Source organism: Oreochromis aureus, linkage group 11 (assembly GCF_013358895.1).
Source record: "Oreochromis aureus strain Israel breed Guangdong linkage group 11, ZZ_aureus, whole genome shotgun sequence".
In the NCBI taxonomy this organism is placed as follows: Eukaryota; Metazoa; Chordata; class Actinopteri; order Cichliformes; family Cichlidae; genus Oreochromis; species Oreochromis aureus.
The window spans coordinates 23,196,385-23,210,266 of record NC_052952.1 but is presented as its reverse complement, the minus strand read 5'-3'; the positions used below and the strand labels follow the sequence as shown (position 1 = coordinate 23,210,266).

The window sequence follows — 13,882 nt, the reverse complement described above, 5'->3', positions numbered from 1 at the left end:
GTTAAAAAAAAATCTGGAAGTGCTATCATTTATATTTATATTCAGAGTGATGACCTGAGCTTTGCTCCAAATGCTAAACTTTTGTCACTTTGCGTGGAACACAAAGGGCTGTTAAAGCAACGCTAAAAAACAAACAAATATTTAAGACAAGAAATTAAAAAGAGTTCAACAGAAGTGGAAAAAGCCAGATTAGAAAGTTTGGTATATGTAACAACCGCAGCACCATAAAATGTCACCAGCTTACGTAATAAATGTTGTTTTTAACACCTACAAGCTGGCAGACATCACAGCTAACACTATGACTCATGTTCCAGCCACAAATGTTTTTGTGTGTGGTTCCTATCATTTGTTTCTCACGACTTTTTAAATACTATAAATACAGTTGATTTTAAATCACTGAATCAAGAAAACATCAAACAACACTACAAACAGAACAAAAAAGCCAGAAGTGTAAGACTGTAAAACTGAACATGAAAAGATTACAGCTTAGATGTGTGCTGATGTAGTTCCCTCAGATGTTGAGTTTACCACTCTCAGATACACATCATTTAAAAGTGCAATTTAAAAAAAGCTCAGGAAATGCTCACGATATTCTTTTTTCTTATCTGACTTCATTTACACTTACACATGTCCACATCAAACAGGTGGCTTTATCAGCATCTAACCAATCCCGAACACTGACAGCAGAATTCACACTCAAACTGTAATATTCAAAAATTATGAAGAGTTTCAAAACACAAAACAAGCTGAAAGAAGCACAGCTCCAACACCCAAAGGAGCAGTGTGTGTGTGTGTGTGTGTGTGTGTGTGTGTGTGTGTGTGTGTGTGTGTGTGTGTGTGTGTGTGTGTGTAGGAAAGATACTCTATAAACCCAGTCATATGGGTAAGCCATGACATATAAACACACCATCACATTATTATGATGCTTGATTTTATACACCTGTGGCTGTGGAAGTGATTAGAACACCTGACTTCAATTATTTGCATGTTGTAATCATGCAAATGATTACAACATGCAAATAATTACAACATGCTTCCTGTCCTCTCCTCTTTTATTGGACAGCCACAGCTTAGTGTAACCAGAGCCATTCACTAAGTTATCTCAGTGACTTCACCTTGACACTTTCTCTACCTGTTATGTTAAAGTGAAAAATAGAAGGAAAACAAATGATAGATTAACAAATGTGTATTACCAAATAAACAAACAAACAAAAAACACCCAAAACTGAAGAACTAAAACGACTTGTTTTCTTTCGTTCTGGTGAGGGGAGTGGGGGGTATCTGGGTGTTTTATTTTTGAACAGAAGTGCTTTCTTTGCTGTGGCAAATAAATAAATGTCTGTCAATTTCGAATAAATAAAGTGTGATCTGTCCTTTTGGTCCCTCTAACTTCTCTTTTTATTTTCACTTCCTGATTGCAGGAATAATTGTGGTGAATTGGCAGTTTGCGCCTGACAATAATCTGAGAAAACTCTTCTTGCAGGACCTGTTACGGGACAACACTTACATTTAAGCCACTACCATCCCATTACTGTGTCTGTGCTGAACAAATGTGAATATAACACTAGAGGTCAAGGGTCAGTATTTTCACGGAGGCTTAAAACTATGAGACTATGGACTATTAACCAGTAAAGCTGTCTCGGATCATATATGCATATCCCATGCCACATGCACACACAGTTGTCTATGTCATGTGGCAGCTATGCTACGTTTACTGAGTTTTCTTCAAAACCTAAATCAAAAAATGTGAGATCCTTATTGATGCACTAAATCAGCTTCCCATCTCATTCTAAAGCATCTCTACTGCAGAGACAACCTATGCAAAGGAAATGAATATGGGTCAATTTGTAATCCTATGAAGTTGTGGCGTACGCTACGTGTAAACTTTGAGAATTTTAAAAATTATTTATTCACATCCAGGCTGTCAGCAAAAATACAAAGTGTTTCAGTAATTTCACAGATTCAGTTGTCAGACAGTTTGTGCCGACAAAATAAATCAACATTGTCAAGTAATTGTTTTGTGTTATGCTGGCAGAGAGAGGCCTGCTCAAGTGTGACTAGAGTCTCTAAACTTTGTCAGATACTTGAAGTGGAATTTTAAAACTAAAACAATGTAGAACATGAGAATAGACGCTTGCAAATTGGCTCACAATAGTCTCCACAGTGTGTGTGTGTGTGTGTGTGTGTGTGTGTGTGTGTGTGTGTGTGTGTGTGTGTGTGTGTGTGTGTGTGTGTGTGTGTGTGTACCCATCAGTGGGTGGGGTGAAGTATATAAACCACATTTCTGCGCTCTGTTCTGCTTCACTCTGAAGCTAAACTTCAGCGTCACATCACTGAATCACTAAACAAGCTGAGCAGGAAGTCGTCCTGAAGCCAGTAAGGTTGATGTTTACACTTATTCATATTATCTTTAGTTGAGTAGTTAGTCAGGCCAGATTTTAAGATCTAGAAGCTTTTTCTGTCTTTATCCTTTGTGCTTGCACTGTTTCAACATTAACAGTACGAAAGCTGCTCAAATGGAAACTCGATGGAAATGCGGTTGCTAGTGACGTATAACTCGATCTCATACTCAGGTTAACTAACGGACCTGAAGACAATTTATTTTTGTGGGATTCCTTATACAGGGCTAAATTAAACATATACAACAGCTTATACAACAAAATCAGTTACCAATTAATTAGATACATCTACATACTTTTCCTTTTTTTTACTACAGAGATGTTTTTTGCTACTAAACATCTAAACTATACAATTATAGCTATAGTTACACAAGAGGGTTTAATGTGCTGTTGATTAAATATTTATGGATCAATCGAGTGTGATCTGGTTGGAGTAGAATCACTGGCACTATTTTTTTCATTTGTTAAAACAACTTGTGAAGGAAAATTCTGTTTCGATCTTGGCTGGGGACAACAAGTTTTTAGCTTTAGAGTTTAATTCGTTTCCTCAGTATCTCCTGCCTGATGCGCTTGTGTCGACTACCCTGTGTTAAGTTCATTTCCGTGTCTACATTTTCACATTTGATTGAGATTCTCACTTCCTGTTTTATTTTGGTAGTTAGTTGTTGGTAGTTAGTGTCTTGTGTTTACTTTTATTTCCCCACCTGGGACTTTGTCTGGGTTGTCTGTACCTGTGTCCTGTTTTTTTCCCGGCCATGTCCATTTCCCCAGATTGCGTTTCTGCTTGTATGTTGTTCTGTCTTCAACTCAGTCTTTTGTCTCAGTTTCTTTTATATTTTCCTGCGTGTCTGAGCTGGTCAGGTTTGGATTTTGGCTATTCTTGCAGTGTTTTTCTTGGCTTTCGAATTTGGGTCCAGAACTCTGGAATGCATGACAAATTCAGCTGTTTTCTTTTTTGTTTTTAGTTAAACAGATTTGGCTTATTCTCTGTTTTTTTATCCATAATTTCTTATGAATATCATTTGGTTAATATTCCACAGTCTCACTGTTGCACAACTTGCTATTCCACACAACAGGTTCTTTCCTGAAAAGGAATGAAGGATCTTTCACAGCAGTTTCACACCGAAAGTCAGCAAGCGATGAATTTTTCTGGTTTTATCATATGGACTAACTTCATGTTCTGCCTTCCTTTGACCTTACTGGTCATCTGTTGGTTGTGTTGCTTGGTATGTAAATAGTTACACTTACTACTTTCTTTTTCTTTCTCACACTTGTTAAAACACTCAGTTCTGTATTGATTATTAATTATATTGTACACTTTTGTAACACTCAGTTTTTCATCTTTCAAAAAATGTTTTTATGAGTCTAAATTCTTTTTTGTAAATACTTGCTTGATGCTTAATGCAATAACAGCAGAGAAAGCAAAATCAAATCAATCTCCTTGTTCATGCATCATCTGATGTAAACATTTCTATGTTTAATTCTGCAATTTGTGTTTATTACTGCAGAAATTTGACTTTAACGAATCTTTCCTGCAGGTGAAAAAGGAGCATGTGATCTATTTCACTAACCTCCTCATTGCCAATCTCGTCCACATCAGCATAATGTTCTCCTGGCAGTTGAACAAAGGACGTGTAATTGACCAAGATGACAGTATTTGCATAGCTGGTTTGATGGCTAGTTGGTATTTCAAGACATACATTGCTATTGAAAGGTGAATGTCTGTCTTTGTGTGTTCTTCCATGACATTGTATTCTCTATCCTCATACAGAATAACATACTATTGTGATATCTCTCTTGTGTTGCAGGTGTTTTGTCATCACCTGCCCAAAGTTGAAGTGCAGCAAACAAACTCAGGGATCCATGCTGGTTTCTCTCTTAATTTGGATCTTTTGTATTGCAACTGTAGTTCCTATAGTAGTCTCCAAGAAGTTTTTTATCCTCTATATTTTTGCCCTCCTTCCAGCTCTCCTGTTCATCCTGTTTTTAGTATGGACCTTCCACGCCTTGGCTGCTGACACCTTAGTGCCCACTGAGGAAAAACAAAGAATTGTACGAATTTTCCTTTTGTTCTTCTTTAATTATTTTCTGATGATCCTTCCTGGTGTCATCTGTTCTATTGGAGTATTTTTGGCTCAACCTTGCTTTCAAGTTATCATTGATAAACTTTTGACTTTGTTGCTTCTCGGCCCTTTTCTGGATTTGATTCTGGTTTGTTTCATGCATATAAGATGCAGATTCGACAGCACTGCACCAGATGTAGCTGAACATCGGCCGCCAGGCTGGGTGATGTCGCAAATACTAAGGGACAGAGAAAATAGGGTGTAAACTGTGTGAAAGATGTGGAGAAAATATGCAAACATAAACATTTACAAATATTGCTGTAAAGGAGACAACTAAAAGTTTTACTTGATGTATATAAGAAGTGTGTTCTCAGCTAAAGTTTCTTTGGTTGTTGACCACCTGAAACCCAGTTACTAGTAGTTACTCTTCACAGGAAGCATCTTAATGACGATTTATGAATCAACTTTAAAAAATGAAAAAAAAAAAACTATAAAAGCTTGTTAATAGGACTACTTTTGTACTTCCGTGCAATAAAATTTGCATTTCTTATCTGATCTAGTGATGCGTAACAATGTAAAGGTAAAACCATGAACCACCGTTCGACTTATTGAGCTGTATTTTTGCTACACAGACTGTTGTTCAGATCATAACTTTATGCATGACAGCTTTTACTGTCATAGTCTGTGGATTTTGTCAGTTCATTTTTGAGCCGTTAATATTTGGTATTGTTGAGTTTTGATTACTATTTGACTGGGTTTCCTTATTTTATTTTAAGATTATTCTAGCATTCCGAGTTCTGTTTTAGAGTTATATTTTTTGAATTATGTAGTCTCATAATTTGGTATTTATGTCTTTGTTTTACTTGACATTAGTAAAAAAAAAAAATTTTGCGTGAAACACTTCTTCTGTGTTTCTCTGTTTTGCTGATTCTTTTTGTTTGTTTAGTTACTTCATGTTTTATTTTTTGAGTTCTTTGTCTCTTGTGCTTTGTCTTTAGTTTTACTTCCCTGTGACTTGTTCTCTAGATTGAGTTCAGCTATGTCTTGGTACATTTATGTTTCCATTCTCCCTGACTGTCTTTTTCATGTATTTAAAGCCTCAGTTTGCTTGGGTTCTCTGTCATGGGAGACTGGGTTCTGGCCTTTCTCTGGTAACTTACTTATAACTATTTACTAACTTACTATAACTAACTTACTTACTCGAGTGTTAAAGTGTTCTCCTGCTTTGGGTTTATTATCATCTTCACATAATCTTTTCCTGTTTAATCTGGAAAAGATTATGACTGTAAAAAGAAAGAAAAAAACTGCAAAACCTCTCAACAAACGAAGTATCTTATTTTTTATGAAAAACTCTTAACTCTGTCAAGGGAAAACCTGCTTTGATATAAGATTAAAACATGATTTCTTGTTATTTAAATGCTCCACAAGAACATTGTACTAGGTTATTCAGTTTAGTGCATGTTAAACTGGTTGGTTTGCAGTGTTGTTGTGCAGTTTACAGTAATGAGCAGTCTGTGGTGTTCATGGTAAAATGCAGATCAAGGACAGATCCAACGATTTTGATGTATGTGAAGTGTTGCCACAAGAGTCAGGGGTTTTGTAACTGTAGTTTTGAGAAAAGAAAATCTGTCTTCTCTGAAAAACTGTATTTGAGTGTTAACCACTTGACTTTGAATTACTGTGTGCTGCATTTTTAGATTTTAAATGTCAACTTCTTTCTATATTTTCTGTGTCTGAGTCTGTCATGTGTGTTACTTTCAGTCAAACCTTGTATTTTCCCCTCTGTTTTTGTCTTCTGATTTCAAATCTACATAAGAACAACGTTGAAATGTATTTCCCACCAGCTGCTTTACCAACACACAGGTTCTTTACTGAAGAAAGTAGTGAACGATTCTATTAAATAATTACATCAGACAGAAAGCTGACTTGATGATTTATTAATTATGAGCGAAATGTATATGTGCCTCACTTGTTACAGTTACACAGTTAGCTTAAACATTATATTTTACAGGACTGCATCCTCCAAGGAACAGACAGGTTGTGGTGTTTTACATAATTGTGAAAAATATTTTTTTTTATAAAATACCTTACTGTGCAGAATTTGAAATTTCAGTGTGCTTGTGTGTGTTTCCTCAGCTGTTTCATCCCACAGTCCGAGTTGCCCTAAGTTGACTTAAATTGAACTCAAAATAATGTTATGCACGATAATCTTTTAAAGACTTTTCCATGCTAAATGATTTTTATATCATATATCATATATTCATGAAGTCTTTTGCACACAAAAATGTAAAATTTATATAAAATAAATAAATAAACCAAATTTGTGTCAGCTTGTGTGGACTTGTATGGAAAGTCAAGGGAAAATGGCAATGCTGGTGGTTCATGTGGTGAATGAAGCCAGAATGTAAATGCAAGCCCACACCACCACCACTCACACATCTCCATCCACAAGTTACTCATAGACTCACTTTATTATGACACTTGTTTCAGTGATAAGCCACAAAACGATAAGTTTTGTATAACTATAAGATTCAAATTCCAATTCAGTTTTCAAAATTCATTTTTCTCAGTAACCATTTCTCCATCACATTTGCTCAAGCTGATTTATTATCAGTGGGTTACTGTGTTTTACTTTCTATAAAACTGCAATTTAAAACTGCACATTTTCCACAGTGACGCACTTGTGATGCAAACAATGCTAACCACAATAGGCAGTGGTTAATGTGATTATGGTGGTTAACCATTGTCAAGTAATTCCAACCACATATCTCTGCCTGACAGTTAAATAGAATATGATGTAAAAACGGAAATGGAACACTCCAGTCTCCTTGTAATAGAGTGATGCACTGAAACATCTGCATACAGTAAAGATTCAAGATTATGATGGCTGAAGAGGAGCTGCTGAGATTGAATTGCTCATTTTGTCACACATCCCACAGCACATGATTTGCTCCGCATCCTCCTCTGTCCCAACAACCATTTACATGTCCTCCTTCCTCTTTGTCAGGCATCTCTGTCTTAAATATCCTTTGTCCAGTATATCAACTACCCCTCCTCTTAACATGTCCAAAACATCTCAGGGTTTCTTCTTTCACTGTGTCTAGAAACCACTGAACCTGAGCTTTCCCTCTGATCTATTTATTAATAGTCTTGTCCATTCTGGCGACTCCCAATGAAAATCTTAACAACTCTGCCTCCTTTCTTTTTGTCCGTGCCACAGGCTCCAAAACATACATTCTAGCAGGTCTGACTACCATATTGTGAACTTTCCCTTACATTTGTGCCTCCAGCTGCTCCGCCCTTTCCTTACTCTCTTCTTCACCTCTTTTGTCCACTGTCCATTACTTTGGATGGTTGAGCCGAAGCATTTAAATTAATCTAACATATGGATGTTTAAGTTTAGTCTAGTATGGAAATTAATCATCACACACATTGATTACACTGCATAACTTCAAATCAAATCCAAATGTGGTGCAAATTCGTTGTAAAAATTTCAGATCAGAGTGTTTGATGTGAATATAATGATGCTACCAAATTTCCCTGCAAAAATGCTGACGATGTCCTGTGCAGTGACTGTTTGTGGCTTCTAGACAGTGAGATATCAGACTAATCGATATTATTTCTCCCCAAATTGCTGATTTGAAGTTATTTGATGTAAAGTTTCCATGTAAAACATTAAGTTTATTGAAATCTGGTGAAATTAAAATTTAATGGATTTTTAATACATTTGTTATACATTCATACAATGACCCTAAACAATGTTTTATAAACTGAAACCCCAGCGCCTGTTTAATCCAAAATACAGATACAATAATAAATGTTAGTTTCCCATGCATGATTTATGTTTTCTGTTATACATTAAGGAAACCAACTTCCTGCCCCTCACCTCACCACATAAAGCCCCTGAGATGCAGAGGCATGTTCTTCAAAGTGCAAAGTAAATGAATGTATGCAGTTCTGCAGAAACACCTACTTGCTTCACGTTTAGGCTGTTGTCTCAACAGTGTCTATTTATTACTTTATAAATGATCTGCAGTCAGGCAGCAGATTGTGCACCAGAAATAAATCAATCAAGTTAAGGGAACATTTTTCAGAGAAATGAACTGAAACTATTTTATTTAAAACTAGACCCAAGAAGAACCAGTAAATACCCGGCCATACCCTCCATAGTGTGTGTGTGTGCCCCTGTGTGTATAAAGGGCCATAATTTCCCTGTTCAGAGTTTATCAGCTCGGCCAGTCTCCCAGGTAAGGTAGATGTTGTCACGGTACTGGGTCGTGTGACACAGTGTTTGAGTTTTATGTATTTTTGTATTCATTTTCAATCTAGTTAATTTGTAGGTTGCTGTTCAGACCTTATTTCTTAGTTATTTCTGTCATCTCCCCTTGTACCCAGTCTCCCTGGTTCCTGTGTCTGTTTCATGTCTATGTGGCTATGTTAAGTTCATGTCATGTTTTATCTCCATGTCTATGTCTCCGTGTTTCCTGTTTTATTTTGTAAGAGTCTGGTGTTCTTTGTTCTTTGTTCATTGTAGTTAGTGTTACTCTCCCCTGGATTGTCATTATGTTTCATTCGAGTCAGCTGTGTTCTCATGTGTCTCCACTTCCCTTGATCACCTCATGTGTGTATTTAAGTCCTCTGTTTTCTGAATGTTGTTGTCAGGTCGTCTGTTATCTCCACCATTGTCCTTGTCCTTGTCCTTGTCATAGTCATAGAACTTCATAGTATTTGTTTTTTAGTTTGCTTAGGGTTCCATGTTTAACTCCTGCTATCATCCAAATAAAGGATCGCTTTCTGTTTAAACCTGCAACTCCTCGTCCACATCTGCTTTTGGGTCCTGTTTCAAAAAACACACCGGCGCACCCTGCCGTGACAGATGTTTATACTTATCCAGCTTCACTTGAGGAGTAGACTAACTTTAAAGAAACTGAAGTCAGAATTGTGGCAAACATAATAATTAAGAAGTTCTTATTTTTTCCTTGTGATGGAAATACTTATATTATTACTTATACCATCCTCAGATTGTCTGATAGATGTTTCTTCTTGTTTAAAAGCTTCTAGCTTAAGACTCCTTACATGCATCTATTCATGAAAGACGTTAAATATTCAGTCTGCTCTGAAACTGGTGGCTCGGCTAGTAATTTGGACTGTTTTAGAACAAAAAGAAAGTGTTTCCAGGATAGTCACGTTAAATTAACTTTCACTTTACAAAATATTACCTCTATTAAAAATGTAGTTTGTGCCCTCAATTTTGAGCAGATTTTGCCTCTTTTAATATAGTTACGTAGAATAAGAAAAAAAATAGGAAATTCATAATGAACACATAAGAACACAGTTTGACATAAAAACAATTATTTACTAGAAAAATTTGCATTTCCTGCGAAAATGCTGTGTGGATGCCTTAACGCTGAAGCTGTCTGCTGAAAAAAGCTCAAAAAGTTGAAAAGTTGCAAAAAGTTGTATGGCGGTGAAGAAACTGAAAATTCTGCTGAAAACAGGTGAAGAAACAGAAGTTTTTTGCTGAAAAGAGGTGAAAAGCAAAACATTATACTGAAAGGGGTAAAGACGGAGAAATTTTTGCTGAAAAGTGGTGAAAAAAAAAATGTTGCCCTGAGCAGGATTTGAACCTGGCCCTCCTGGTCTCAAGGCAGCTATTCATTTCTCTGAGCCAAACTCATGCTCACAAAGAAGAGGTGGAGAGACTGACAATTCTGCTGAAATGAGCAGAAGCTGCTGAGAAGTGTGCTGATAAGAGGTGAAAAGGCTGAAAATTTTGCAGAAGAGGTGAATAAGCAGAATTTAGGCTGAAAAGAGGTGAAAATTCTGAAAATTCTGCTGAAAAGAGTTTAATCAGCAGAATTTCTGCTGAAAAGAGGTTTTTGCTGAAAACAGCTGAAAAAGATGGGATTTGTGCTGAAAAGTGGTGAAAAGGCTGAAAATTTTGCTGAAAAGAGGTGAATGAGCAGAATTTCTGCTGAAAAAAGTTAAAAAAGTTTAACTGTTAACTGAAAGAAATGTTGCCATAAGCGGGATTTGAACCCAGGCCTCCCAGTCTGAGAACGGATGCTCATCTCCGCCTTGAGGCATCCACACAATTAATCACAGCAGGAAGTAAGAAAGCAAAACTGAGCACACAATGGCAAAGATGGTCTTTGGGCTATCCTTCGAGCTGCACAGTGAAGCTGTTGTTGTTGATGTTGTAGGAGGCGGCTCTGGAAAGGAAAACACACGTTTGTTTGTTTTTTGATCACAAAAACAGGAGTCTTCATTTCCGGTATCTGTCTATTACCTTGGACTGTGATGGTCAGATCCTCACTAAGCTGATTGCTGCCACAGGTGATGATACACTGCCAGGTCCCATCATGTGAGCTTGTTACAGGTTTGAGTTGAGCTGTTGGTGACCATTCAGGTGAATCTACATTTGGGCTCTTCCACTTCACTTCACAACCTTCAATGAGACCTTTCACGTCACACTGGAGCGTTGCCTCGCTGCCCAGCAGGAGATCAGCAGAGGGAACGACAGAGACCGACACTGTCAGCAGGAGGTGAGGATACAGTGAGAAGCATAAAGAGTAAGAGGAGGCCATGCTGAACAAAGGACTTGATCCAAATTCATTAGACACATGAAAAAAACTCATAACATCAGAAAAAGACGATGGTTTACTACAACTAAGTGGGAAAATGGTAACCTTTCTTTCTGCACTGCAAAACACTTTAGGCCAGATTGTACAATAAGCTTTTTAAACTAAGTTAACTTAAACACCTGCCATGCCCATCCCTGCCCACCTCTTGAGTCCACCTCTGTTCAGGGAGTTTCTGATGATGTTCATATGGAGTACAAACGTTTAACAGGAATTTAAATGTTTGTGATGGATGTTGGATTATGGGAAATGTAGAACTTGAACGTTCAGTAGTGTAACCTGGATTTTGCTCTCTGCTACTTTGATTTGTCCCCTAAAATTCATGGTAAAATTGCTGGAATGTTCCTGTGTGTGTGTGCACTTGTAAAAAGTAGATTTTAAATTGATGTATATTATTTTCCATTAAAACTGACCTACAAAAGTAAACCGCACAACTGTTTACCTGAGAACAGAGAAAGTGAATGTTCATGACGTGTCAAATCTGCAGAACATGTGAACCGTCCAGCATCTGTTTCTTTCACACTGGAGATTTCCAGATCCGTCTGTCTCACGACTGACCTCCGCACAAGTTCAACAGTGCCTAACATAGAAAATAAAAACATGTTCTAATATAATGTAATCATCATATACTGATGTTTACTGTTAAGTATTCTGAGATACTCAAGTACCGTTGAGAGTTAGGCCTCTCTGAGGAACACTATGAAGAAAGTCATTTCCATGATACCAACGCAGAGAGTTTGTGTAGCTGCTGACCCCACAGTTCAATGTGACTTTCCCCCCGACTTTTGCAACAAAAACTTCACCTGCAGCTGAGAGCGCACCCAGCACTGAAAAGAAGACAGAGTCAACAAACACTCTCCTTAGTTACATCTAAGCTATTCAAAAAATTAAGGGAACACTTGATAATCCCATTATAACAAAGTCAGTTAAACTTTAATCTCTCCCGTTTGAAAGCAAAAACCATTTTGAAGCCATTTCACCAGCTTTGGTCCAAATCAAAATGACATGAGAAACACCAGAAAGGCAACAACAAGGCAACTTCCAAAACAGGAAAGGTCTAAAAGGTGGTGGCCACCGAAGTGACCACTGCCCTCTCCTTTCCCATCGTGACTCATTATTCTGTAGTTTTACTTTTCCTTCATGCCCTTCCCACTACTGAGACGTCACTTTCAGTCTGTTCAGGCCTTCACAGTATTTTTTTCCAGAAGTATCTTTACTCACCAAACACAAACCACACCAGCATCTTCATTCTGAGGGTTTAAAAAAAAAGTTTTACTGTTGAGATAAAACTATGAAACAAATTGAACATGAAGATTTTCACTTCATACATGGCCACAGAGAAATTCTACCAAGAAACCACCACACCCTCGATCTACTTCCATCCTGTGTGTCACTTATTAAAAATATTAATCTTGTAAAAAAAATACCTCTTTGTGGCTTTTAGTTTGTCTGAAACAATAGCTTTTAAAAGGAATTGGTTGCACAGTTTTGCTTTGAGTAAAGTGATCAAGTCAATTCTCATAAAGTAAAATTTCATTTACATCAAAGAATGCCAAAATTCATCTACAGCTATACATGAAACTAGTTTGGGTCATTTGAAGATATTTTGTGTTTACTCCCCATAACTGACAAATACATAAATTTACAACTTAAAAGTCTTTTACCCTCAAATATTAAACCATCTATATGCACCAGGGTCGAAAGGAGAAGCTTTTTAAAAAGAATTGGTTGCACAGTTTTGTTTCAAGTAAAGGGAGAGAGTCAAAATCTAATAATGAAAAAGTCCCTCATTTTCCTCAAGATCTTTTTACCTCATTTGCATCAAAGAATCTGCCAAAATTCATGCTAGGGCTAAACAAATTGAATATTTTTGGTGTTTAATTCCAATGACTGACAAAAACACAAGTTTACAACTTAAGTCTTTTACCCTGAAATATTAAACCATCTATATACAGCAGGAGTGAAAATGAGATTTAATCATTTTATTCTTTAAATATTTAAACTGTATTTGCTCTGATACTGGTGCTTCTGCCAGCAAGTTCAAACAAAAAGGGACGTTTTTCCACAACAGTCACATCAAATTCATTTATGCTCAATTTTAAGATGCAGGTTGAGCACTTACCTTAATTCTGAGCACATTCTGTCTTTTAGCAGTTAATGAATCCTCTCTGTGCTTCACTTCACCAACAACATGAGCACAAAGACACAAATACTATAGAGGTTTGAGAGCATCTGAAGAGAAACCCATTCTTTGGTAGTGGTGGGTGCAGTTTAGGTCACTCTAAACCCAAGTTAAAAATGCTTAAACTGCACGTTCTCAACCACAAAACGCCAGTTCATCATACTTTTGTCTGTAGTCAGGATGTGAAAATATAAAGAGAAGTTGTATAATGCAAAAGGACAGACCACACTTTATTTGACAGAAAGACAATTATTTATTTGCCACAGCAGAAGTAACAAAGCATTTCTGTTCAAAAATAAAAACAAAATAAAACAAGAATCACCCAGATATCACCCTCACCAAACTGAAGGAAAACAAGCTGATTTGGTGCTTTTCCTTTTTGTAACACACATTTGTTTTTATTCTTTTTGAATTCACTGACATTTTCTCTTATTGTGGGTGTTTAACTCTTTTGTCCTCACTAACAGGTAGAGGAGGAGTGATGACACCAAGCTGCAATCATCCAATGAAAGAAGAGGGGACCGGAGGCGGCAGTGACCACTGATGGCAGTGGAAATCAATAGTCGGGGTTGAAGCAGGTTTTCTGAAATCATTTGT

The 13,882-nt window shown here is 36.9% G+C and overlaps 1 protein-coding gene and 1 long non-coding RNA gene across 4 annotated transcripts; one reads left to right on the top strand and one right to left on the bottom strand.

The window, feature by feature from the left end:
• The first annotated feature begins 2,311 nt into the window (after positions 1-2,311).
• LOC116323833 lies at positions 2,312-6,374 on the top strand. 2 transcript variants are annotated; one of them, XR_004199729.2, is made up of 4 exons: positions 2,312-2,376; positions 3,476-3,625; positions 3,938-4,113; positions 4,208-6,374. It is a non-coding gene; the product is annotated as an uncharacterized LOC116323833 (long non-coding RNA). The 2 variants fall into 2 exon arrangements; XR_005614975.1 differs by having other exon boundaries at positions 2,319-2,381.
• Positions 6,375-10,521: 4,147 nt separating this feature from the next.
• LOC116323835 (T-cell surface glycoprotein CD4-like) lies at positions 10,522-13,310 on the bottom strand. 2 transcript variants are annotated; one of them, XM_039620197.1, is made up of 6 exons: positions 13,226-13,310; positions 12,325-12,353; positions 11,772-11,930; positions 11,546-11,683; positions 10,752-10,994; positions 10,522-10,674 (listed from the first exon to the last, which is right to left on the bottom strand). In XM_039620197.1, the coding sequence occupies exons 1-6, from the start codon at positions 13,240-13,242 to the stop codon at positions 10,562-10,564; spliced, it is 699 nt and encodes a 232-aa protein (XP_039476131.1). In that variant the 5' UTR covers positions 13,243-13,310; the 3' UTR covers positions 10,522-10,561. The 2 variants fall into 2 exon arrangements, with proteins under 2 accessions (XP_039476131.1, XP_039476132.1); XM_039620198.1 differs by lacking the exon at positions 11,772-11,930.
• Between the last annotated feature and the right edge of the window lie 572 nt (positions 13,311-13,882).